Source organism: Falco punctatus (genome assembly GCF_963210335.1).
Source record: "Falco punctatus genome assembly, chromosome: 13".
NCBI classification, from domain to species: domain Eukaryota; kingdom Metazoa; phylum Chordata; class Aves; order Falconiformes; family Falconidae; genus Falco; species Falco punctatus.
The window spans coordinates 28,294,703-28,313,966 of NC_137593.1; the positions used below are offsets into that span (position 1 = coordinate 28,294,703).

The 19,264-nt window shown below is 53.3% G+C and overlaps 1 protein-coding gene across 2 annotated transcripts; it reads right to left on the reverse strand.

Annotated features, from left to right (window-relative positions):
- Positions 1-6: 6 nt before the first annotated feature.
- On the reverse strand, positions 7-3,080 carry SOX14 (SRY-box transcription factor 14). Of its 2 annotated transcripts, XM_080409865.1 has the most exons (2): positions 1,526-3,080; positions 7-1,053 (listed from the first exon to the last, which is right to left on the reverse strand). In XM_080409865.1, exons 1-2 carry the CDS (start codon positions 1,795-1,797, stop codon positions 711-713), a joined length of 615 nt encoding a protein of 204 aa, XP_080265991.1. In that variant the 5' UTR covers positions 1,798-3,080; the 3' UTR covers positions 7-710. The 2 variants fall into 2 exon arrangements, with proteins under 2 accessions (XP_080265991.1, XP_080265990.1); XM_080409864.1 differs by having other exon boundaries at positions 963-3,080.
- Between the last annotated feature and the right edge of the window lie 16,184 nt (positions 3,081-19,264).

Sequence of the window (19,264 nt, forward strand, 5' to 3'; positions counted from 1 at the left end):
GGGGCCGGGGAGCGGGGCACCGCACTTACACCACGCCGTTGCCTCGTTTGATGACAGATTGTCTTTATTCAAAACGTCTTTGTTCAACAAATGAAAAGGTTTAACGAGGTAAAATCCTGCCGGATACATTTTTTCCCCCTTCTTCTTCTTCCCCAAGACATTGTGAAAACATATTTAAATTACCATCGGTTTTTATTCGGTTTTTCGTTATTATTATTATTAGTAGTAGTATTAAGTTTTTACAGTTCTACTGCCTGACTTCATACCTGACGCTCTGTCTAAAGTAAACTTAGATCTAGTCTCACTGGATCACACAAATTTAAGGACTATCTGTTTTAAATTAAGCAAACACTATAATGTTTTAAATATAAATGTTTCTCCCCCTCTGTGGGTGTTTTTTTTAAAACTTTGAAGAGCCTTTTTCTGACATGAAAAGCAATTTCACCTAGTAGTGCGTGGTGGCAAAATATATATATATATATTTATATATATAACACAGCTGATCTCGTCTTTTAATGTGCAAAAGGAAAACAAAACAAAACAAAAATCATAGTGAGACCGGGACTTCCCAAAGTCAAGTCCAAGTGACAAGAGACCCTGGAGAACTCATAGACGTTAAAAGAATAAATAAAAATTGAAACCGCCTCTCTCTCGCTCTCTTTTTTTTTTCTTTTTTCTTTTTCTCCCCCGCTTTGTCCCGAAAGGGCAGTTCAAGGTTCGCTTTTTTGTCGTTTTGTTTTTTTGTTGGTGGGGTGTTTTTTTTTTGTTTGTTTTTTTTTAAACACATTTACAACTCTTACAAGTGGCGGGCTCCTATCTGACCCCGCGGTTGCAGACCCCCCCGAGCCCGGGCCAGCTCTCGGGGCGAGGTTTAGGCGAGAGCATCTCCGAGTCCCCGAGGCAGCGTCCGTCTGTCCCGGCCCGCGGCGGGCAGCAGAGTCCTGTTTCGGGCGGCCTTTTGCTCCTGCAGGTTTTATGTACATGCACACGAAAGAATCCCAGTTCCGGCTGCCACCCGGGGGGGGGGGGGGACACACGGACACACGCACACGCCTGTGGGGGTGTGGGTGGGTGTTACATGGCAGTCGCGTGTGCTGAAGAATAGGGATCTATCCCAGTCTTGGTCATGCCTGGGAATAATATGTAGGCAACTGGAGGTTGCAAACTGGAAGCCGACCAAGCGGTACAGTTACATGGCACGACATAGCCCGGGTTAGTTGGCGAGGGGTGAGTGTGGGTGTGTTGGCTGGGGCAGCTCAAGCTGCCGAACGCCCCGTTCTGGTATCCCAAGGTGGAGGCGTAGGGCAGGGTGCTGGTGGCTAAGGTGTGAGGAACCTCAGTCATCTTCTGAATGGCGCTGGAGCTGAACTGGCTGGGGTCAAGTAAGGAGTAAGGTGCTGAGGTGGGAGGCAGGAAAGCCCTGGCCTTCTCCGGGGAGCTCAGCAGAGAGTCAGTGGCCCCCACGGGAAGCCCGGCGGCCTTTAAGGGATCAGTTTCCCCGAGGTAAGGCAAAGGGAAGACATACCTGTCCTTTTTGAGCAGGTTCTTGGGCTTGCGCCGGGGTCTGTACTTGTAGTCGGGATGCTCCTTCATGTGCTGCGCCCGCAGCCGCTTGGCCTCGTCGATGTACGGGCGCTTCTCCGCCTCGGAGAGCAACTTCCACTCCGCGCCCAGCCGCTTGCTAATCTCCGAGTTGTGCATTTTGGGGTTCTCCTGGGCCATCTTGCGCCGCTGGCCGCGGGACCACACCATGAAGGCGTTCATAGGGCGCTTGATGTGGTCGCTGGGCTTGGACATGCTTCGGCCGGGCGGGCGGGCGGGCGGGCGGCTCGGCGGGGCGCAGCGGTGCGGGGCGCGCTGGGGGCGCCGGACGGCGGCGGGAGGAGGAGGAGGAGGAAGGAGGAGGAGGAGGCCGAGGGAGCCGGAGGAGCGGGAGGAGCGGGCTCAGCTGATCATCACAGGTCCTCCGCCAACGCCGTCCCCGGCGGCAGCCCTGCCGGGGCGGGGCGCGGAGCGGCGCGGGGCAGCGCGGAGCGGAGCGGTGCGGTGCGGCGCGGTGCGGCGCGGTGCGGAGCGGGGCCCGCGGGCCCGGCGGGCGGCTATGCGGGCGGCGAGCCGCCGGGCGCAGCTGCGGGCCGGCGGTGGGGACGCGGCGCGGCGCGGGGCAGTTCAAAGGCGAGGGGCTGCGGCGCGCAGGCTGACATAGCGGCAGGGCGGTCACAGCGCGGCCGGGCGCCCAATCAGCGCGGAGGGGGACCCGCTTAAAAAGAGGGAGAGAGGAAGGGCGAGAGGAAGAGGAGGGGAGGGGACAGGGGAGGGAGGAGGAGGAAGAAAGGAGGGGAAAGCAGGACACCCCCCACCCCGCAAACGCGCAGATTCGAAGGAAGGCTTTTGTGAGTTGCGGCGCTAATAGCGGCTGCGGGGGAGGCGGGGGGGGGGGCGTCCCCATCCTCCCCCCATCCCGCCGGTGCGCGGAGCGGGGCCGGTCCCGGCGCCCTCCGGACTCCCCGCCGCCGCCGTCGGGGCTGCGAGCGCCGGGCCGCCCCCCTCCGCCCGCCCCCGCCTCCCCCGCTCCGCGGCCCCGCTTAACCCCGGGAGCCGGTCCGCGTCCCGGCTTGCTTTGAATAATTGCCTGCCTCCCGCGAAACGCCCGTGGGGAAAATATTTATTAAATGGAAACAATTGTCCCGGCTCCCGGGGGGGACCGCGTTTGTTCCAGGCTTATTGGTTTTTAGCACCTGCTTTGGTTAACAAACCTGCTCCGAAAAGCCCCCGCCGGGCCGCCCCCGCGCCCCGCCCGCCCGGGCCCGACGGCGAACGGGGAGAGCAACGAGAAGTCGGGCGGGCGGCGCGGCGGGGGGGAGTCTCCGAGCCGGGGGGGAAGGCGGCCGCCCCGGCCCCTCTGGGCTCCCCCCGTACCCCCCGCCGGGCCACAGCCGCCGCTCCACCCGTAACTTCGCCTCCCGCCCGCCCGGTGCGAAGCCCCCGCCGCCGGCCGCTCCGTGCCGGGGAGCCGCTGCCGGTGGGCACCTACGCCACCCCCCACGCCCAAATAATAATAACAGCATAAACCACCCCGACCTTATTTCCTGCTTTCTTCCTCTCCGCTTGCAATAAATTACTTTCATTTCCCGGCAGAGCCGTGTGCGTGCGGGACCGGGGAGGAGGAGGAGGAAGAGGAGGAGGAGGAAGAAGAGGGGGAATATGATTTAGAGCCCGCTCCCCTGGCCGGCGCCGGCAGCGCCGGGGGCTTCGGCTCCGCGGCAGCCAGCCCCATCCCACCGGCTTTTTTCGTTGCCCCCAGAAATGCGCCGCGAATTTCTCAGCCCTCGCCGGGACCCCCGTGCCCAGATCGGTGGCTGCGGGCGGGACCCCCCCGGGACATCCCCCACGGGACATCCCCCCCACCCCCGCCGCCCTGGGACGGCAGCGATTCTTCTGGGGGAAAATTTTCTTCTTCCCACGGGGGGCTTCCCCGTCCCCACCAGCCGCTGCGTCCAGATGGGACCCGCAAACAAAAAAAAAAAGGGGGGGGGGTGCAGGCGGCCCCTTCCCCAGGCTACCCTCCCCCCCGGTGCCAACTACGTTACCCCCCTTCGGGGACCCGCCTGCCACGCGTGGTCTCGGCAACCCCGTCGGGGCGCCCGCCGCGGCCCGGGCCGGGGGTCCCCGAGCGCTGCCCGTCCCCCCCAAGCACCTGCGGCCTTGGCCGTGGCCGTGGCAGGGTGACACGTGTGGAAACTTCTTTTTTACCCCACTGCCCCCGTGGAAGCGGCGGTGCTGGGACCCCGGCTGCCGCGCTCTGCCCCTCGGAACACCCGCGGGTCACCCCGCGCTGGCGCAGCTCCCCCCGGCCCCCCCCGACCCCCCGTGTTGGGTTTTTCCCTCCGCCGTTTAAAATTCAGAACTCCCTTTGGGTTCATTGTTCATTCTCAGGTTCTTCGGGAGAGGGGGGGGGGGGTGTCGAGGAGGGGGAATTATCTCATTCGTCATCCCTGGCGCAGACTAAAGGAGGGAAACCTGGCGTCCTTCGCAAAAATCCGGGGAGCAAGGCAAATCGTTCGGCTCTGCCTGCTCCCGAAAAGTCTTTCCAATCAGTTAATGTTGCCTCGCAATATTAATGATAACAAATCGGCAGCCCTGCTTCCATTGGCTGCCTTTGCCTTGATGCATCACACACTCCGATCCGCTCGGGGCATTTCGGGCTGTATTTTGCTCATTTACATCCCGTGTATGCCCCCGTTTAAAAAAAAAAAAAAATCAGAAAGAAAGATTTCCTTCGAGGTGCCAACGCTTCCATCCTTCAATACTTCCATTTTTACCCTAAGTCATCTGTCCTGGAAGGGCATCTGTTGCAGTTGTACATCCCCCGAGGATAGGTTTTCTAAACTTTATACCTTTTTTTTTTTTCTTTTTTTTTGGAGGCACCAGCGATTTCCAGGGCGGTGACTGAAATCCATTTCTCCTCGCCAGCTTGTTTAGACACCAAAACTAACAGTGCGATTATTATTCCTGAATGATATCATGGTAATGCAGAAAGATAAGAATGGCTTGATATGGAAACATTAAAATTATATTCTTGGAGATAGTTCATTTGGAGTAACTTTAAATTAGATGAGATCATGTAGCCCGAGATCTAGTATCAGCACAAATAGAGCTGTATTTCTGCCTTCATCTTCCTCCTCCTCTTCCTCACAGGAATTGTGATCGGGTTTTCAGTGCTGCAATTGCCAAAAGTGATAGGCAAAGAGCACGGCGCCTGTGTTTTGAGAATGCTCCTGATCCAAACTTTTAGTTGCTGGAAAAATAATGGATCTTTAAAGAACGTTTTTTAATGCTTCAGGCACTAGGAAATTGAGGGGATTTTTAATTCATTTTTAATTGAAGGGAGCACGTTTCAGAAAGACTTTCAGGTCTCTGGTGCTATTCACAGACACTGAGGACACCAGTCCTTGCTGTTCTGCGTGACCTGGTGAGATTCCAACCAACAGCAATGCTTTTTACAAATATATAGAATTAGTTCAGTGGACTGAAGGATTATTTTGATGCTTTTTCTTCATATCTGGTTATTTCACATGCAAGTGCATACATACATTTCCTTATGCATGCACCACATATTAAAAAAGACCCATTTAATTACATGCCATCACATAATGTTTGCTGGGAGACATACTTATGTAAAATACAGGCACACACCAGCTCATACAAGCATGCAGCACTGATGCATTCACAGACACTGTGCGGAACAGACTACTTATGGTACTTATAGGTTATTCCCTGTGCATGTGTGCAATATTTCTTGCTCCATTCACTCCCAACCCTGAGGAAAGCATTTGTGTGACTGCAGCAACAAATAGTTACACCGATACAGCCTTCTGTACGGAGAGATTTAATGGAGCAGGTCACTACCCTGTACACACATGACAGAAGAGGGTAGCAGTGATGGATGTGGCAGACTGGATCATCCCACGATCTGGTTTGCCCAACGCTTTCTCACGCTGGCCAACAAGAGATGCTTCCTGGGAAGGCACCACGCTCTGTATGAGAGTTGCAGAATAACTTGCTACAAAAATAAAGATTTCTCTCAGCCCCCATTAATTTGGACCCGATTTATGCCCTGAAGCTCAAGTTTACAGCCCTTTCAAAACTTTTGTCCTACTCATTTTATCTCTCTGTGATACTACATGGTGTCCTACAAATGCCCCATGCTTTAATATGGTGCTATATGCATTTACAGAAGTAATTTCTCACAGGTGATCTGTTCATTATTCTTTTGCAGAGTCTGGTGGGGATTTTTTTGTTTGCTTTTTTTTGTTTGTTTGTTGGTTGTTTTTTTGGGTTTTGGGGGTTATTTTTGTAGTCTGCTGTTAATTAGGAAGGTAATGTATATTTTTGCACCGGGGAGGGGATTTCCCTCCTGGCTCAGGCTCCCAGCAGGTGATAACCCTGCAGTGTGGCCAGTCACCCTGGGGAGCCCCTGCTGCTGGGAAACCTGTCCCCTGCCAACACCGTGGGCATTTCACTGTTGCAGGTCTTCTCACAGCCCCTGGGGTGAGGGTCCTGACTAGTGAGCCAGCAGGACTGCCTTACAGCACGATTTTGCGCCCCGAACTATAGCAGCCTTCCCAGACAATAAAACTAAGTTCTCTGCATGTGTTCATGTGGAAATGCTGCACTGAGCAATATTGACTGCAGCCAGGTCAGCAGCCACTTGGGCTGACATTGCTGCCACTGTGGAGTGCATGAGGCTGGGGTGGAGAGCACCAACAGTGCCTGCACAGGGTCAGCAGCTTGGGCTCCACGGGACCCACAAAGGGTCGCTGGGTGCAACCCCTGCAAGAGACTCCTGGGGCTGTGCCACCTCTGTGCCACATCCTGCCCTCTCGTTAGCAATGTTAGCTGTTAAAAATAGCTAATGAGTGGCTAAAGAGTAGCTCATCCTTTCCAGGGTGAGAAATGCCTAGTGGAAACCCAGCAGGATTCCCCTACATTGGGTAGACCCACGCTGCAGAACCCCATGAGGTCTTTGGGTACACCAGCCCACGTCCCCAGGGAAGGGTCCGCGAGGATCACTGTTCGCTTTCTCTGCAGCAAAAGCAGCAGGAGGATTGCTGATGAGCCTCTCCAGTAAATAAGTATATTCACTGCGGCCCTGCGTGTAAACCCGGGGGCTTGACACAGAATCGACTTCCTGGATATTGTATGGCCAGGGAGCCTCAGTCATTGTCAGCAGCATGAAGTGAAGGATAAACGATCTAAGCTCAGAAGTGCAGAGCAGGCTTGTAAGGAAAGGTAGTATCTTTTATTAGACCAACTGATACAGTCAGAAAAAAACAGACAGGCTTTCAGGCACACGAGCTCTGAAATAGAAGCAGCAAGTTCCAAGAAAAGTGCCAAGGCTGAACTGTTTATCTCACGTACTCACCCGCCTCCATTTCTGGGGAGGCTGATGGCTTCATCGGCTGTAATACAGTGTCCTGCCTGGTGCAGGGTGAGGCACAGGACTGTGATTATTCCCAGCTACACGTCAGGCATGGAGAAACACGGAGGCAATCCCAGGCTGGGTGAAAAGCTTGGGGTAGGGGAGGGAAGCGACCTGCAGGGTTTGGTATTTCGGGGGAGCTCTGGAGCAGCCTTTTCGGGATCACTGACATTTGTTGAAAGCTGCACATGGGAAGCACATGGAGCTCAGGTAAATGTGACAGCTACTGCATTCTGCAAACAGAGGATACGCTCAAAAGTATTACCTTGCTGTTATTCTTCTAGTACAGTTAAATAACATGAAGAGTGGAGGTCTGGTCAAGATGCAAAGATATGGAGCAAAATACTCCTCCTATTGATTTATGCAATCCCAGCCCCGGTTTGTGCAAACCTATGCCTTGTCCCCAAGTACCGCCTTTTGCATGTGGGTATCTGAATGAGATGGATGGTGTTTGAAGGCAGTTGCTGCAGATGTCCCTGAGGGCCGCAGTGTTCCAAGTTTCAGGAGCATCTGTTATTTTAGTGAAGGGTAGTTCAATTCATGTCCACTTCATTTGTTTTGGATCTGTCAGCATCACACACACTGACAAGGGGGAGTTAGATTTTTTTTTTTTGTCAAAACTGCCCTCTTTGGTCAACGTGCCCACTCTTGTGAAAGATCTGCCCGCATAACCTCAGCCAGGCACACAGCATGGTTAAACTCACATTTCGCTTCCCACCTATGTGAACCAAACCATGCAAGAGCCATACTGTTTCCTCCCTGCTCTTCTCACATACACTGATACGGCACTTCAGTTGAACATACTCACCAGAAATACAAATCCCGTGAGAAGGTAAGGCTCAAAATCCACCAAAGAACTGATGAACAGACAACTTATCTTACTGGAAGACCCCCAAACCTCTTTTCCCTACTAACACAACTGTTCTCAGTGTCTCAGGGTGAAACTCCAGGGGTGGGTTTGGAAATTTGAAGCACTGGAGGCCGTTTCTTCCCCACGAGATATTCCAAGCATAAAGGTAGGACTCCAGGAGCACCAACAGCGAAGTGCTGACTGTCGTAACCCTGGAGAAGCCATCCGTCTGGTGGTCCAAAATGATCTGGATAACCTCCAGAGCACAGAGGGAGGTTTCAAGCCTGTTGTTTAGGTCCTGAATTGCTGGAGATGGACCACAGTTGTAAGAGATGCTCCAGTAAGCAAGAGATGCTGTATGGTAGTAAGAGACAACCAGCAGTAACAGATACTTTTCTGCCTCAATTCTGAGACCCTCCATAGAATTCACTCTGTGCAAAGCACATCAGATATTGAGATGCTGATCAAGCCTGTCTGGCAAACACAGCTTTGGACTGAACCAAAGGTCAAAACAGCCATTCAGTTCTGTTGTTTATTGAAAATTCAACCCTGCCACTGACCTCGCCGAGTCAATCAGCTTCAGGAAAACCACAAAGCACCTGTACTCTTTGAATTTGCAATGGTTTCTATCCAAATGCTGCTTTACAGGAGCCCAGCTGCCTCTGAGATGCTTTTTGTTGCCTGCTGGAAGTTCACGGTGGCATCTTAGAGGCAGACCTCCTCACTGCCTCACCCCCAGCCCAGGAATGCTCCTCAGAGGCTCAGCAGAGCAGAATAATGCCACGTGCCCCTGAGCAGGGAAAGTGCCCACCCTTTACACACAGACTCTGTGTAGACCGTCTTTTTGCTCTGGGATGCTAGCTGTGAGTTAAATGTCATGTCAGATGCCACGTTCTGGTGGGGAATCTGGCAATGGGTCCCCAGCAGTAAGGGAAAGGCCCCTCCAGCATCCTCTCCAGGACTGCAGAAACCATTTCTCAAGAGCAAGCAGCAGTGCTGAGGTCTCCAGCCATGCAACCGTCTCCAGCACCCTCCTCGGGTGTCAGATGGACCTTCTGTCCAGCAAGGCTGTGAAACAAGTCTGCAAAGCTGGGAGAGAGGAAACATCACTGCTGGACTCCAAAAAATGAGTCAGTCAGAGGGGTGGAGGTGGCCAAGCATTGGGATGGAGAAGACTTTGATCCCTTGAGCCACCTGGAGATCCAACCTGGTGGGGGACACAGTGGTACCAAGACATACCAGCTCTGTCTCCAAGACAGATACGACGACTGGGAGCAGAGCTGCGCTGGCCTGGCACTACGGAAAAGCCTTGCTGGCTTGTGCTGCACATGCCCTCTCCCACCTCCTCCAGCCAGGTCCTGCTTGCTGGACCACCACATCCCTGCCTCAGGGCCCTTTTTCACTGGTAAACAGATCCCTCTGCAATAAACTTTGGGAAAAGTCTCAGGAACTAATTTTGGGGGATGGTACAGATTATATGATCATGGCTTGAGGAAATTATTATATTTTTAATTGAATTTTGTGTGCTATGCAGTGATACTACAGTAGTGGGCCCTTTATCAATTGTTAACACGAATACTAATGAATACTAATGCTAATCATTTGTTTCTGGAAACAAATACGAAGATATTTGATGGAAAAATCTCTCTGAATTTTAACACCAACAATAATGAAATGCATCACAGTCTGGTGGTGCCAGAAGACAAAACCCTACAGTTACAGTATGGTGACACAAAATGTGAGACACGCAGGAGCTGCCGCTCGCATTAGCTATTCTGCCGACTAACACAGCAGGGCTGGGCTCCAGAAAATTACTCCTTTGCAACCCGCAAGGAAAAACTCCAACAACCTTGGCCCAAAACTTCAGCGCGTGCTCCCCAGGAGCTGCATGAGGGCAAATGGCCCGCGCCGGGGCAGAGCAGGAGAGCAGCCAGCGACGTCTCCTCCGGAGTCAGCCGTGCAGGGTCGGGGACCAGCGCCCAGCCCTTGTGCACAGCCCTGCCTACGACGGAGCGATGCGCCCGCTTCATTATTTATTTATTGCGATGATTTACAAGGCGCCCATCTCTCCAGCAGCTGCTTGTTCTTTACGAGGTTTGGAGATGAAAGCCAACGATATTTCCACCCGCCCAGCCCGAATGGGAAGGCACGCTCAGTAACCCTTTCCTAACCCTCAAGACAGGGATTCTGCAGGGAATAATTTAGCTGGCAGGAGATTCCAGAAATGCAATTAATGAAAGACTTGGATGAAGCATGTCTTATATCTTGTTCCAAAGACGGCCATAGAGGTTTATACTGGGGTGGGGGAGGCAAACGTTACAGGGAGGGCCTGCTCTGGAGCACACCCAGTCTGCAGCACCTGCAAATTTTCCCCCCAGGAAAAATAACTAAGATATCTCCGTCACTTGGGACTGCTCAAATTATTCATAGCAAATAAATTACCAGGTGTATTTAGTCTGTTGTTCCCCCCCCCCTTCCTTTTCCTACATGCTCATGAATCACTTGGAAATAGACTCTGATTTCTGCAAGTGTGTCTATTAGTCATAATAAAGAGATGTGGCATGGCTCATGTGAAGACATGTGGCCAATGGGCTGTGGGCAAATACTCATTATTGATCTGGTATCTACGTCTGAATGGTGATTCAAGTCATTTGCTGCTGTTTCTGAGCCTGGATTGGTGACAGGGCTTTTTTCCCCCCCTTCCTTTTTAGCGAGTGATGGCAGCAAAGAGGGAGGACCACGGAGATATTCAGCGCAAACCTGCTCCACCAGGCAGGAATCCTCTGCTTCTCCTGCAAGTGTGGCTGCTGGAACAAAGATCGGTGCCCACGGGTGGTGGTGGTCCTTGCCCAGGCCACTTGGACCCATGGTCAGACTCAAGAGCCTTGGTGTCTATCCAACACCCAAGCTTTCGCAGAGGCCAGCCAGCGCTGCCCATACATCTCCAAGACTCAACACACCAAGGCAATGTGTTCTCCGCCTGCCATCCAGAATGCACCTGGGATGGTATATGAACAGTGTTCCGCTCCCTTCTGCTATACTGCCTGCCTCAGTCCCAGATGCCGAGAAGCCCAAGCGGCACAGTGGATCAGCCCCAGCTCCTCCGTTCCAGCCCTTTGACTCTGTAGGCAATTACCGTCCCAACAAACGACCAGCTTGAGGTTGCCCCAATGTACCTCCAGCGTCCCACTGGCCACAGAGGGAAAGAAAACTTGTTATTGCCGGAATACAACTCGCATGCCCGACTTGGGCAGGGTGCGGAGGTGAGGGGACACGGGTGGGAGCAGTGGAGGAGAAGGAGCTGTGGCTGGCCTTCCTCCATGGCGAATGGTGGCCAGGATGCATGCGATGGGAGAGTTGTCTAATTACTGGCCAAACAATATTTAAACACATCCAATTACTGTTGCTATTCAGTGGGCAGAGGCCGATGGCCGAATGAAAACACAGAAGGAGCAGAGTGGTTTTTGCCTGGGAAAGCGTGCAGGGGTCTTGTAACCCTCCCCTCTGAAAAGGGATTTAATCAGCAGCTACAAATCTGCAGGGCAAGGAGAGAGAATGAGAGCATTGTGCGCAGCACTGACTTTTCACACTCCATCCAGTGTGGGGTATGTAGATAACTCCCCTGATCACCACCCTCCCCTGGGAAGGACTACTTGTAGGCATGAGATCAGGCTACTCAGTCCATCCAAACACAGTCTGGGGCAGAAGCACGAAAAAAACATCTTCATTTCCCTCTGGTGCTCTGACTCTGGTGTGATCCGATGGCTTGTGATGATGAAGTGTTCTCTCAGACGTACCAGATGTGGTGGGTACGTAGGCAAACAGGCCACTCCACTGTCACACCCAGGCTGCTACATCCTCTAAGCCCTGCTTGACGCTGGTTTTCGCTTGGGAGTCTGGTCTGCGTGGCTCCTGCACCAGCAGACCTGCCCAGAAGGAGACGTCAGGGTTTTTAGACCAAAGGAGCTGTCGCTGCACAATTTTACCAGGATAAAGACAACTTCGCAACAATTAAGCTGAGTGCCTCCCTTTAGGCTGCAGTGACACAAGCAACTGTGTAATGACACTTGTGTCCTCAGCCAGGGGCTTACTGTGCTCTCTCTTTGCTGACACCACCCATTCTCCAGTCACTGGAGTCCCTAAATCACCACGGAGCAGTTTCATAGAGATGAGCCCCATCCCAGCCCGAAGGGCTGCGCCCGACCCCTTAGCGTGGGTGGGGGGTTCGCTGCAGCTGCATAAATGGGTCCCACGTGCTCCCCGAAGGATGAATCCCCCTATTTCATAGGCTTAGAGCTCTTACCAGAGTCGCAGGTGATTATTGCTCCCTTCGGTGTTTTCACATGGCTCGCAATCCTGCTCCAGGGATTCGTAACAATTAACCGACTTCACATCTCAGGCTGTCCTCAGTCAGCGACGCAGGAGGAGATAGCCTCCAAAATGAATCAAAGCAGAGGAAATAAGTACTTTAGCCCCCTTCTTTGCTATTATTCCCCTGTTAACACTGGAGTCATCCCCTGTGGGATGACAACACATTTCTACTACAGCAGCACCACTGAGATAAAGTGAAGATTGCGGGTTTATTTCTGTGCATATGCTGCTCTTCACTGACATGTCCCCAAAACTAACTCCAAATATGAAGAAAACAGTAAGAGGAGGAAATTTTCCTTCTTGTGTGGCTTCTTCTCTCTAGCTCCTGGCTTTGGTAGCATCCCAGCACACAGTTTCCCCCAAGGTTAAAGGTGTGCTTGAGTCCCGAGGGAGGGCAGTTTGGCTGTGCCAAGCCTTCTGCTGATCCCCATCGCTGCCCTAACACATGCGATGAGCTGAGTGTTTTCTTCCGTTTACTGCTGAGGATTCTTTTCCAATTAATCAGTCCTGGTTCTGTATTTAATTGCAGCCCAAAGACTCTCTCTCTGACTCATGCAATGTCTTTTATCATTATCTGTTAGGTACACAGCTGGGTGCCAGGGTCAGAGGGCTTTGCTCCTGATCCTCAGCAGGATCTCAGGAACAAGAGGTCCAGAAAGAAAGTGGGATAGGAATATGGCCTCCCAGCACATCTCCAGGCACGGGCTGCTCACTCCCAGCAGCATCCCTGTGATCTCCAGGTCTCTCTGCTCCCACGGTCTGATCCCTCTGAACCAGCTGGAGAGGACCAGCAGAGCCTGTTTGCCAGGAGAGTAGCCTGGGCTGGCTTCTCCTGCCAGGCCAAGCCAGTGGCTCCTACCCCAAGGCTTAGCACCTCTTTGGTCATAGTAAAGCTGGGCAGAGCGGCTTTCAATGCATTTGTCCTTCCTCCAAAATCTGGGGTTTATTTTTGTAGACCTGAACTGACACTGAAATTGCATCCTGGCTTTTTTTTGTGTTTGTTTGTTTTGTTTTTTCCAAAAACTTTACCTTCTCAGGCAAGAGTGCAAAAAGGTTTACAAAAATGCTGCCCATTTCCATTCTTCTGTTGCTGTTGCACAATATTTCTGTTTTGAGCCCTATTCCCTTGGAAGGGCTTTTTATTCTAATGCAGGAAATTTCAAGGATGCAAATGCATTTTCTGTTTCACTTGCAAAACAGGAACGTTTCTCCTCTGGAAATTTTCCATTTAAAAACATAGGTTTGCCGATACTCCACATTTTGGAATCTTACAATAATTCTGCCTCAAGAAAAGGGGGAAAGGAAGAGAAAACAGGAATGCTACAAACTCAGTTTAGGATGAAAAGCGGGGGACATAGTGGGGATAGCAACATTTTTCTACTTTAAGCTCAGGAGGATAAATGCTCTAAAACACGGGGGTGCTGCTGTGCCTGCAACGTTTTAGCATCGCAGCTAAAATAAAAGCAAAAAACCAGGCAGGAGCTCTTTAAAGGGGAGTGCTAATGCCCTGCTCTACCCCTCTGGGAACCGGTGTAAGAGCAGAGTCAGGCAGCAGCAGGTATTTTAGCTGTGGGCTAAAATGGGTGGGGAGGAGTTGGGGGGCAGCTGCCAGAGCACAGGGAGGTGGAGGCAGGCGGGGCGCAGCCCGGGGCTCGCAGGGGGCTGTGGAAGGGATGGGGGTCTGCAGAAGGACACGGCTGGTTTCTTAGTCCAACAACGCAACACTTTCACCGTCAGAGAGTGGGGCTGAGAGCACGGGCCACCTTTGTACAACACTCCCACTCCCACCAGCGTCTGTGAAGCGCAGTGAGCAGCACAGGCAGGTCCCAGCTGCTCTGAAATAGCTCAGGGCCACTGAAGTGAAAGGACCAGCTTGCCGCCTGCATCAGCCGAGGCTGTAGCTGCCAATCCAAATCGCCTGGGACAGGGAAACAGCAAAGAAACTCCAGACCCTAGAGGGGAGGATCTGGGTGTCAAGGTACAAGGAGATGCCAGAAACATTTTAGGATGTACTGATAGATGACCAGAGTTTAAAAGTCTGCAGAAATAAGCCGGAGGGCTATACACAAGGTCAGGGACCCCACCGTGTAAGAGCCCAAAGAGAAGGTGGGTCTGTGCTGGTGCAGGCGGTAGGGAAGGGTCACCCTCTTGCCTGAGACACCAAAACCCATGTCCCACGCCTGGGGCTTGCCCATCATGGAGCTCCCGCACCGGTGACCTGCAAGACGATCTCAGCTGACGCACGTCCTTCCCGAATCCCCGACACGCACCCCAAACCTGAACAGCAGCGGTGCTTTTTGGGGAGGAGGGAGCCAGCCTGGGAAGCTCTGCCTGCGGATTTGGCTGGTCAGCTGCTATTACAGTCAATGGAAGCCGGGAAGCTAAATCTTTGCACCATGCTTTGAAATCTCCCCTGCAAGTTTTCAGTGGCGCAGGAGGAGAGGTGTGAGCCCCCTGCTCCCTCCGCTTACATGTGAGCAGTGCTAATACTGCTCCTGCCTGCCGGCGTGATGAGGAGGGGCTGGCTCGGGCTGGGCATCTTTTCTTTGAAGTGGAGCAAAATCCTAAAGCTTTCATTCGAAGAGTGCAAATCACTGCTAAAAGCTCTCCCCTCTTTGACCCCCATCTAGGAAACTCATCCAGCCTCACTGGCTTCACCAGTTACCTTTTTTTTTTTTTTTTTTTTCTTGTTGGGGCCAATGGTGACCTTTGTGTTCAAGCTGGCTGACTCCAGCTGGAAACAAAACAGCCACCCCTTTCAACCAAGAGGTTCATGTTGCTTTTTTGTATGTTTGTTTTTTTTTTTTTTTTTTAAGATAGTTTCCCCTCTTTCTGCATGATGAACACTGCTCTCCAAAGCCCCCGGTGCTGGCAGCCTGTTTTGGATTAGCTAGGACAGGCTTCTCCGGAGTATTACTGGGGTCAACGTCATTTTGGTGCTCAGAACGAGGATGCTGATAATCAGGGCGCTCATTAGCCCCTGTTAATGAAAGGCAGTTGATCGCTCCTGTTGTCATGCAGCCCTGAATCAAGCCGAAACGGGAATGCATGGAGGGCAGGGACCACTGGCTTCTGCGCTCTGGAAGACCCCAACCACAGCAGCGCTCACGGTCAGTGCCGGTGCGTGATGGCTGTGGGATGAGGCTGTGGTCACCACAACCAGGTGACGTTTTTCTGGTGTTCTGGTGAACAGGTGATCACCAAAATTATCTGAGATGCTGGAGGGAGGGGTGTAGGGAGCAGACATTTTCCTTGGCTGTGGGAGCAAATCCAGGAATTCCTGAATTTTCCATGAATGCTGGGCTTTCCGCCAGGGCAGTTGACGCTGCCAAATTGTGGCTTTCCCAGCGTTAATCTGGGGAACTGAGCGATTAGCACGGAGTTGCCTTGGGGCCTGAGAGACTACAGGATGCATCGCTGCACTCGCCGCCGCTCCTGCCTCCCTTTGCCCCATGCTGGTGTTAAGCACGTTATCTGTACAAGGCTTGTCAAGAGCCACAGCCCCTCTGGGGCAGAGCTGGGGATGGGGCGATGCTGGCTGCAGCACCACTTCCAGCCCGCGGCAGGGCTGGGGAAGCTACCCGGGAAGCGTGGCCAGGGGAGCTGGAGCTGTTCACTGCCAGTTGGACCACTTGGGTTTTCCTGGGAGAAAGCGCTGGGCTGGGACTCTTCCCCTACCCCTTGGGATGCCATCGGAAGGCAATATATTTTCTGCTTCTGGTGACCATGAAACCCTGCTTATATTTAAAGCATAACGCACTATAAGGGCAAGGGAGACACAGACTTGCCTTCCTGCTTCCTCCCTGCTCATACAAGAGATACAAACTTCAACTTGCTGATGGAGACCTCCCTCTGCAGTACCCAATAACCTGTATTATCTGCTGCAACCAAAAGACAGACTAAGGCTGCCTTTAGCAAGGATCTCCCATGTGCTGTGGTGCCTCTGGTGTCTTCTCCAAGGATGTCCTGCCCTGGAGCATTCTCAGAGCTGCTCATTCCCCGCTCCTCTTGCTCAAGCCACAGCTACCGCTGGGTCCTGAGCCTCCTCCTTCCCCAGCTCCAGGCACAGTGCGGTGACACTGATTTTTTGTTCCTTAGCCTCAGCTTTGCCTTTCAGGTCCGACATAAAGTGACCGCTGGGATTAATTGTCGCCTCCTGCTTCTATTTTGTCCCGCTGCTCCATCGACTTCCCCAACCTCAGCTCCTTCCCCTGGCCATTGCCTCCTTAAAGCACAACAGCAACGTTTCCAAAGCTGCGTACAGCTGGGCACACAAGTTGCACAAATTCTTCTTAAGACTTATAAAAGGTAGTTTGCCATGAGCCCTTGTGTGACACCAACACACACGAGTGAGTCCAAAGCAGGAGCTCCTCTGCCCTTGTGCGTCAGGAGATGCCAGGTGGGCACTGCTGCCCCAGAGCAGAGGACAAGGCACCGCTCCTGTCCCCCAGTGATGTGACCCGCTCTATTAGGAGCGTCCTGGGCAGGGAGCAGACAGTACCTGCCCATGCCTGGGCAGGTGCCCTGCGCGGTGAGCCAGCCCTCCGGGAGCTGGCCTGGAAAAGGCAGAACTTCCCTCCTCTTAAAACCACTCACCCTGTGCCTTGAGTCCTCTTCTTACTTATTTTCAGCTGGGTGATGTTGCTGATCTCCTGCTGCACTTAAGACTGTTTTCCTTGTCCTTTTTAGAGGCTCTTTAATATTTGTATTGTTCATGTTTTATTTTATCTGGTTTATTTTCCTCTAATGATGACCTTCTTTCATCTGCCTAAGACTTTCTTCCCTCCCCGCCCCCCTGCCTCCTGACCAAGTCTCCCTTTAGCTTCTTATTTTTCCCTGTAAGTGTCCTTCTGCCTGTTTGGTACCGTATCAAGTCAGCGTAGGGCTTCATGCTTGTCTGAAGGGCTGTGCCACGTCTGCTCAGATGCCTTGGCCCTATGAGCGGGGGTCACTGCTCTATCCCTGGGGGTCTCTGCTCCCTCCCTTGAGGCTTGGCTTCCTCCCTGGGGATCTCCTCTCCCTCCCTGGGGGTCTCTTCTCCCTCCCGGGGAGCTATACTCCTTCCCTGGGGGGCTCGGCTTGCTCCCTGGGGGTCTTGGCTCCCTCCCCAGGGGGCTCAGCTCCTTCTCCAGGGGCTCAGCTCCCTCCTCGGGGGTCTTGTCTCCCTCCCTGGGGTCTCGGCTCCCTCCCGGGGGGCTAAGCTCTGTCCCTGGGGTCTCCTCTCCCTCCGTGGGGTCTCATCTGCGTTCCTGGGGGTCTTGGCTCCCTCACTGTGGGTCTTGGCTCCCCCCTCGGGGGTCTTCACTCCCTCCCTGGGGGTCTCAGCTCCCCCTCGGGGGTCTCTGCTTCCTCCCAGGGGTCTCAGCTCCCTCCTTGGGGGTCTCGGCTCCCCCTCAGGGGTCTCGGCTCCCTCCTCAGGGGTCTCAGCTCTGCTCTCGGGGGTCTCGGCTCCCTCCCGGGGGTCTCAGCTCCCTCCTCAGGAGTCTCGGCCCCCCCCCCCGGTGGTCTCGCCCCCCCCCCCGGGCGCCGCGGGCCCGGAGCAGCGCTCGCTCTGCCCAGGAGAGGGCACTGGCGCAGCAGCCCTCAGCCTCCGCACGGCCTCTACAGCAATGTAACTTCATTTTTTGCTGCTCAGGCTGCGATTTGCTCCTCCCCTGGTGGATAAGCATTCCCCCTTACACCACCACCCTCCTTTTTTTTTTTTTTTTTTTTCCAAAATATTTTTTTCCAATTTCTCCATAAGTCTCTCCGTGTCAAACTCCTTTTCTGCTGGTCCCCTCTGCAGGCCTAATCCCATCACCGCAGCTTCAGGTGCTCAGCATGGTGCTGGGCACCTGGCAGTGCCTGTGCTGGCGCACCGAGAAAGGAGACCTGGAGGGTTTGCAGGATGCTCTCCCTTGTCCCAGGTCTCCGCTCTTTGCAGCACAGCCCGCAGGAGTGGCAGGGAGAGTCCCACCCTGGGGCAGCGACCGCTGCAATACCTGCCTGCTCTGCTTTCCCCACAGCCCCCCACACAGAGCGGCACAGAGGTGGCTGGGGGGCGTCCGGTATCTCCCTGCATCTTTCCTCTTCCCTGCCTGCCTCCTGAAGAAGGCAGGAGCTTGGCCCCTGCCCTTAACGCCCACCTGCTATTAAACCCCCTCTTTTCTCAGGAGAAGCTCTGCCATCAGCTTCCCCCTGCCCATCCATACCCGTGGGCAGACAAAGGCCCTTCCCTCCCACCCAGGGATCGCTCCCTCGGATGCCGGTGGGAATGGGGGCAGGCCTGGAGTGCAGCTGCAAAGTAAAACGCTGCATGGAGCCTAAAAATAGCTGCCATGCGTCTGAGCTGCGTCAGCTGAGCTGAATTGTCAAGTGCAGTTGTGCTCCAGGAAGAGACACCCTTGCTTGCTTGTTTGTTTATTCCTGCATTCGGATGCTCCTTGTTTCTGATCCCTCTGCAATTCCCGCACCCAGGCAGGGGGAGGATCGTCAGCTTCCCTGGCTGCCTACTTGGCAAATTCGACTGGGGGTGATGTAGGAGCTGGCTCTGGTTTCCTCAGGCATAATAATTTTTCTGGTGAACTTTCCTTCGCAGAGACCTTTTTATTTATTTCCTTTTTTTTTTTCTCCGCCCCCCCCCCTTTTTTTTTCTTCTTTTTCTTTCTGTAGTGAAGGCATCTTCTTGAAAACCTCTGCAGCACCTGGAATGAGCTGTGCAAGGAAACCGGTCATGTACACCATTTCATGGACCAAGCGCCAAGGGATGGTTTAGAAGTATTTTCTCATTTAGGCTTTTCAGAGGAGTTTAAGGACAGTGAAGTCAGGCTGGCAGTCTGGAAGATGAGCTTTCCATTAGCTCCAAATGACCCTCTTTCGACTCCTTTCACTCTTAATTGTACTGCTGGTCACTCAGATCACTACAAACTCTGCTAGGATCAAGGGCATGTTTTCAGCTACATTGAGGAGCCTGAAAGCAGTGCGAGATTTTCTCAACTGCTTAAAGAACCCAGATCCGTGGACTTCTAGAACTGCTAAGAGGGGTCGCTTTTTACTTCCAGAAATCCTGAGTACCCCTTAAA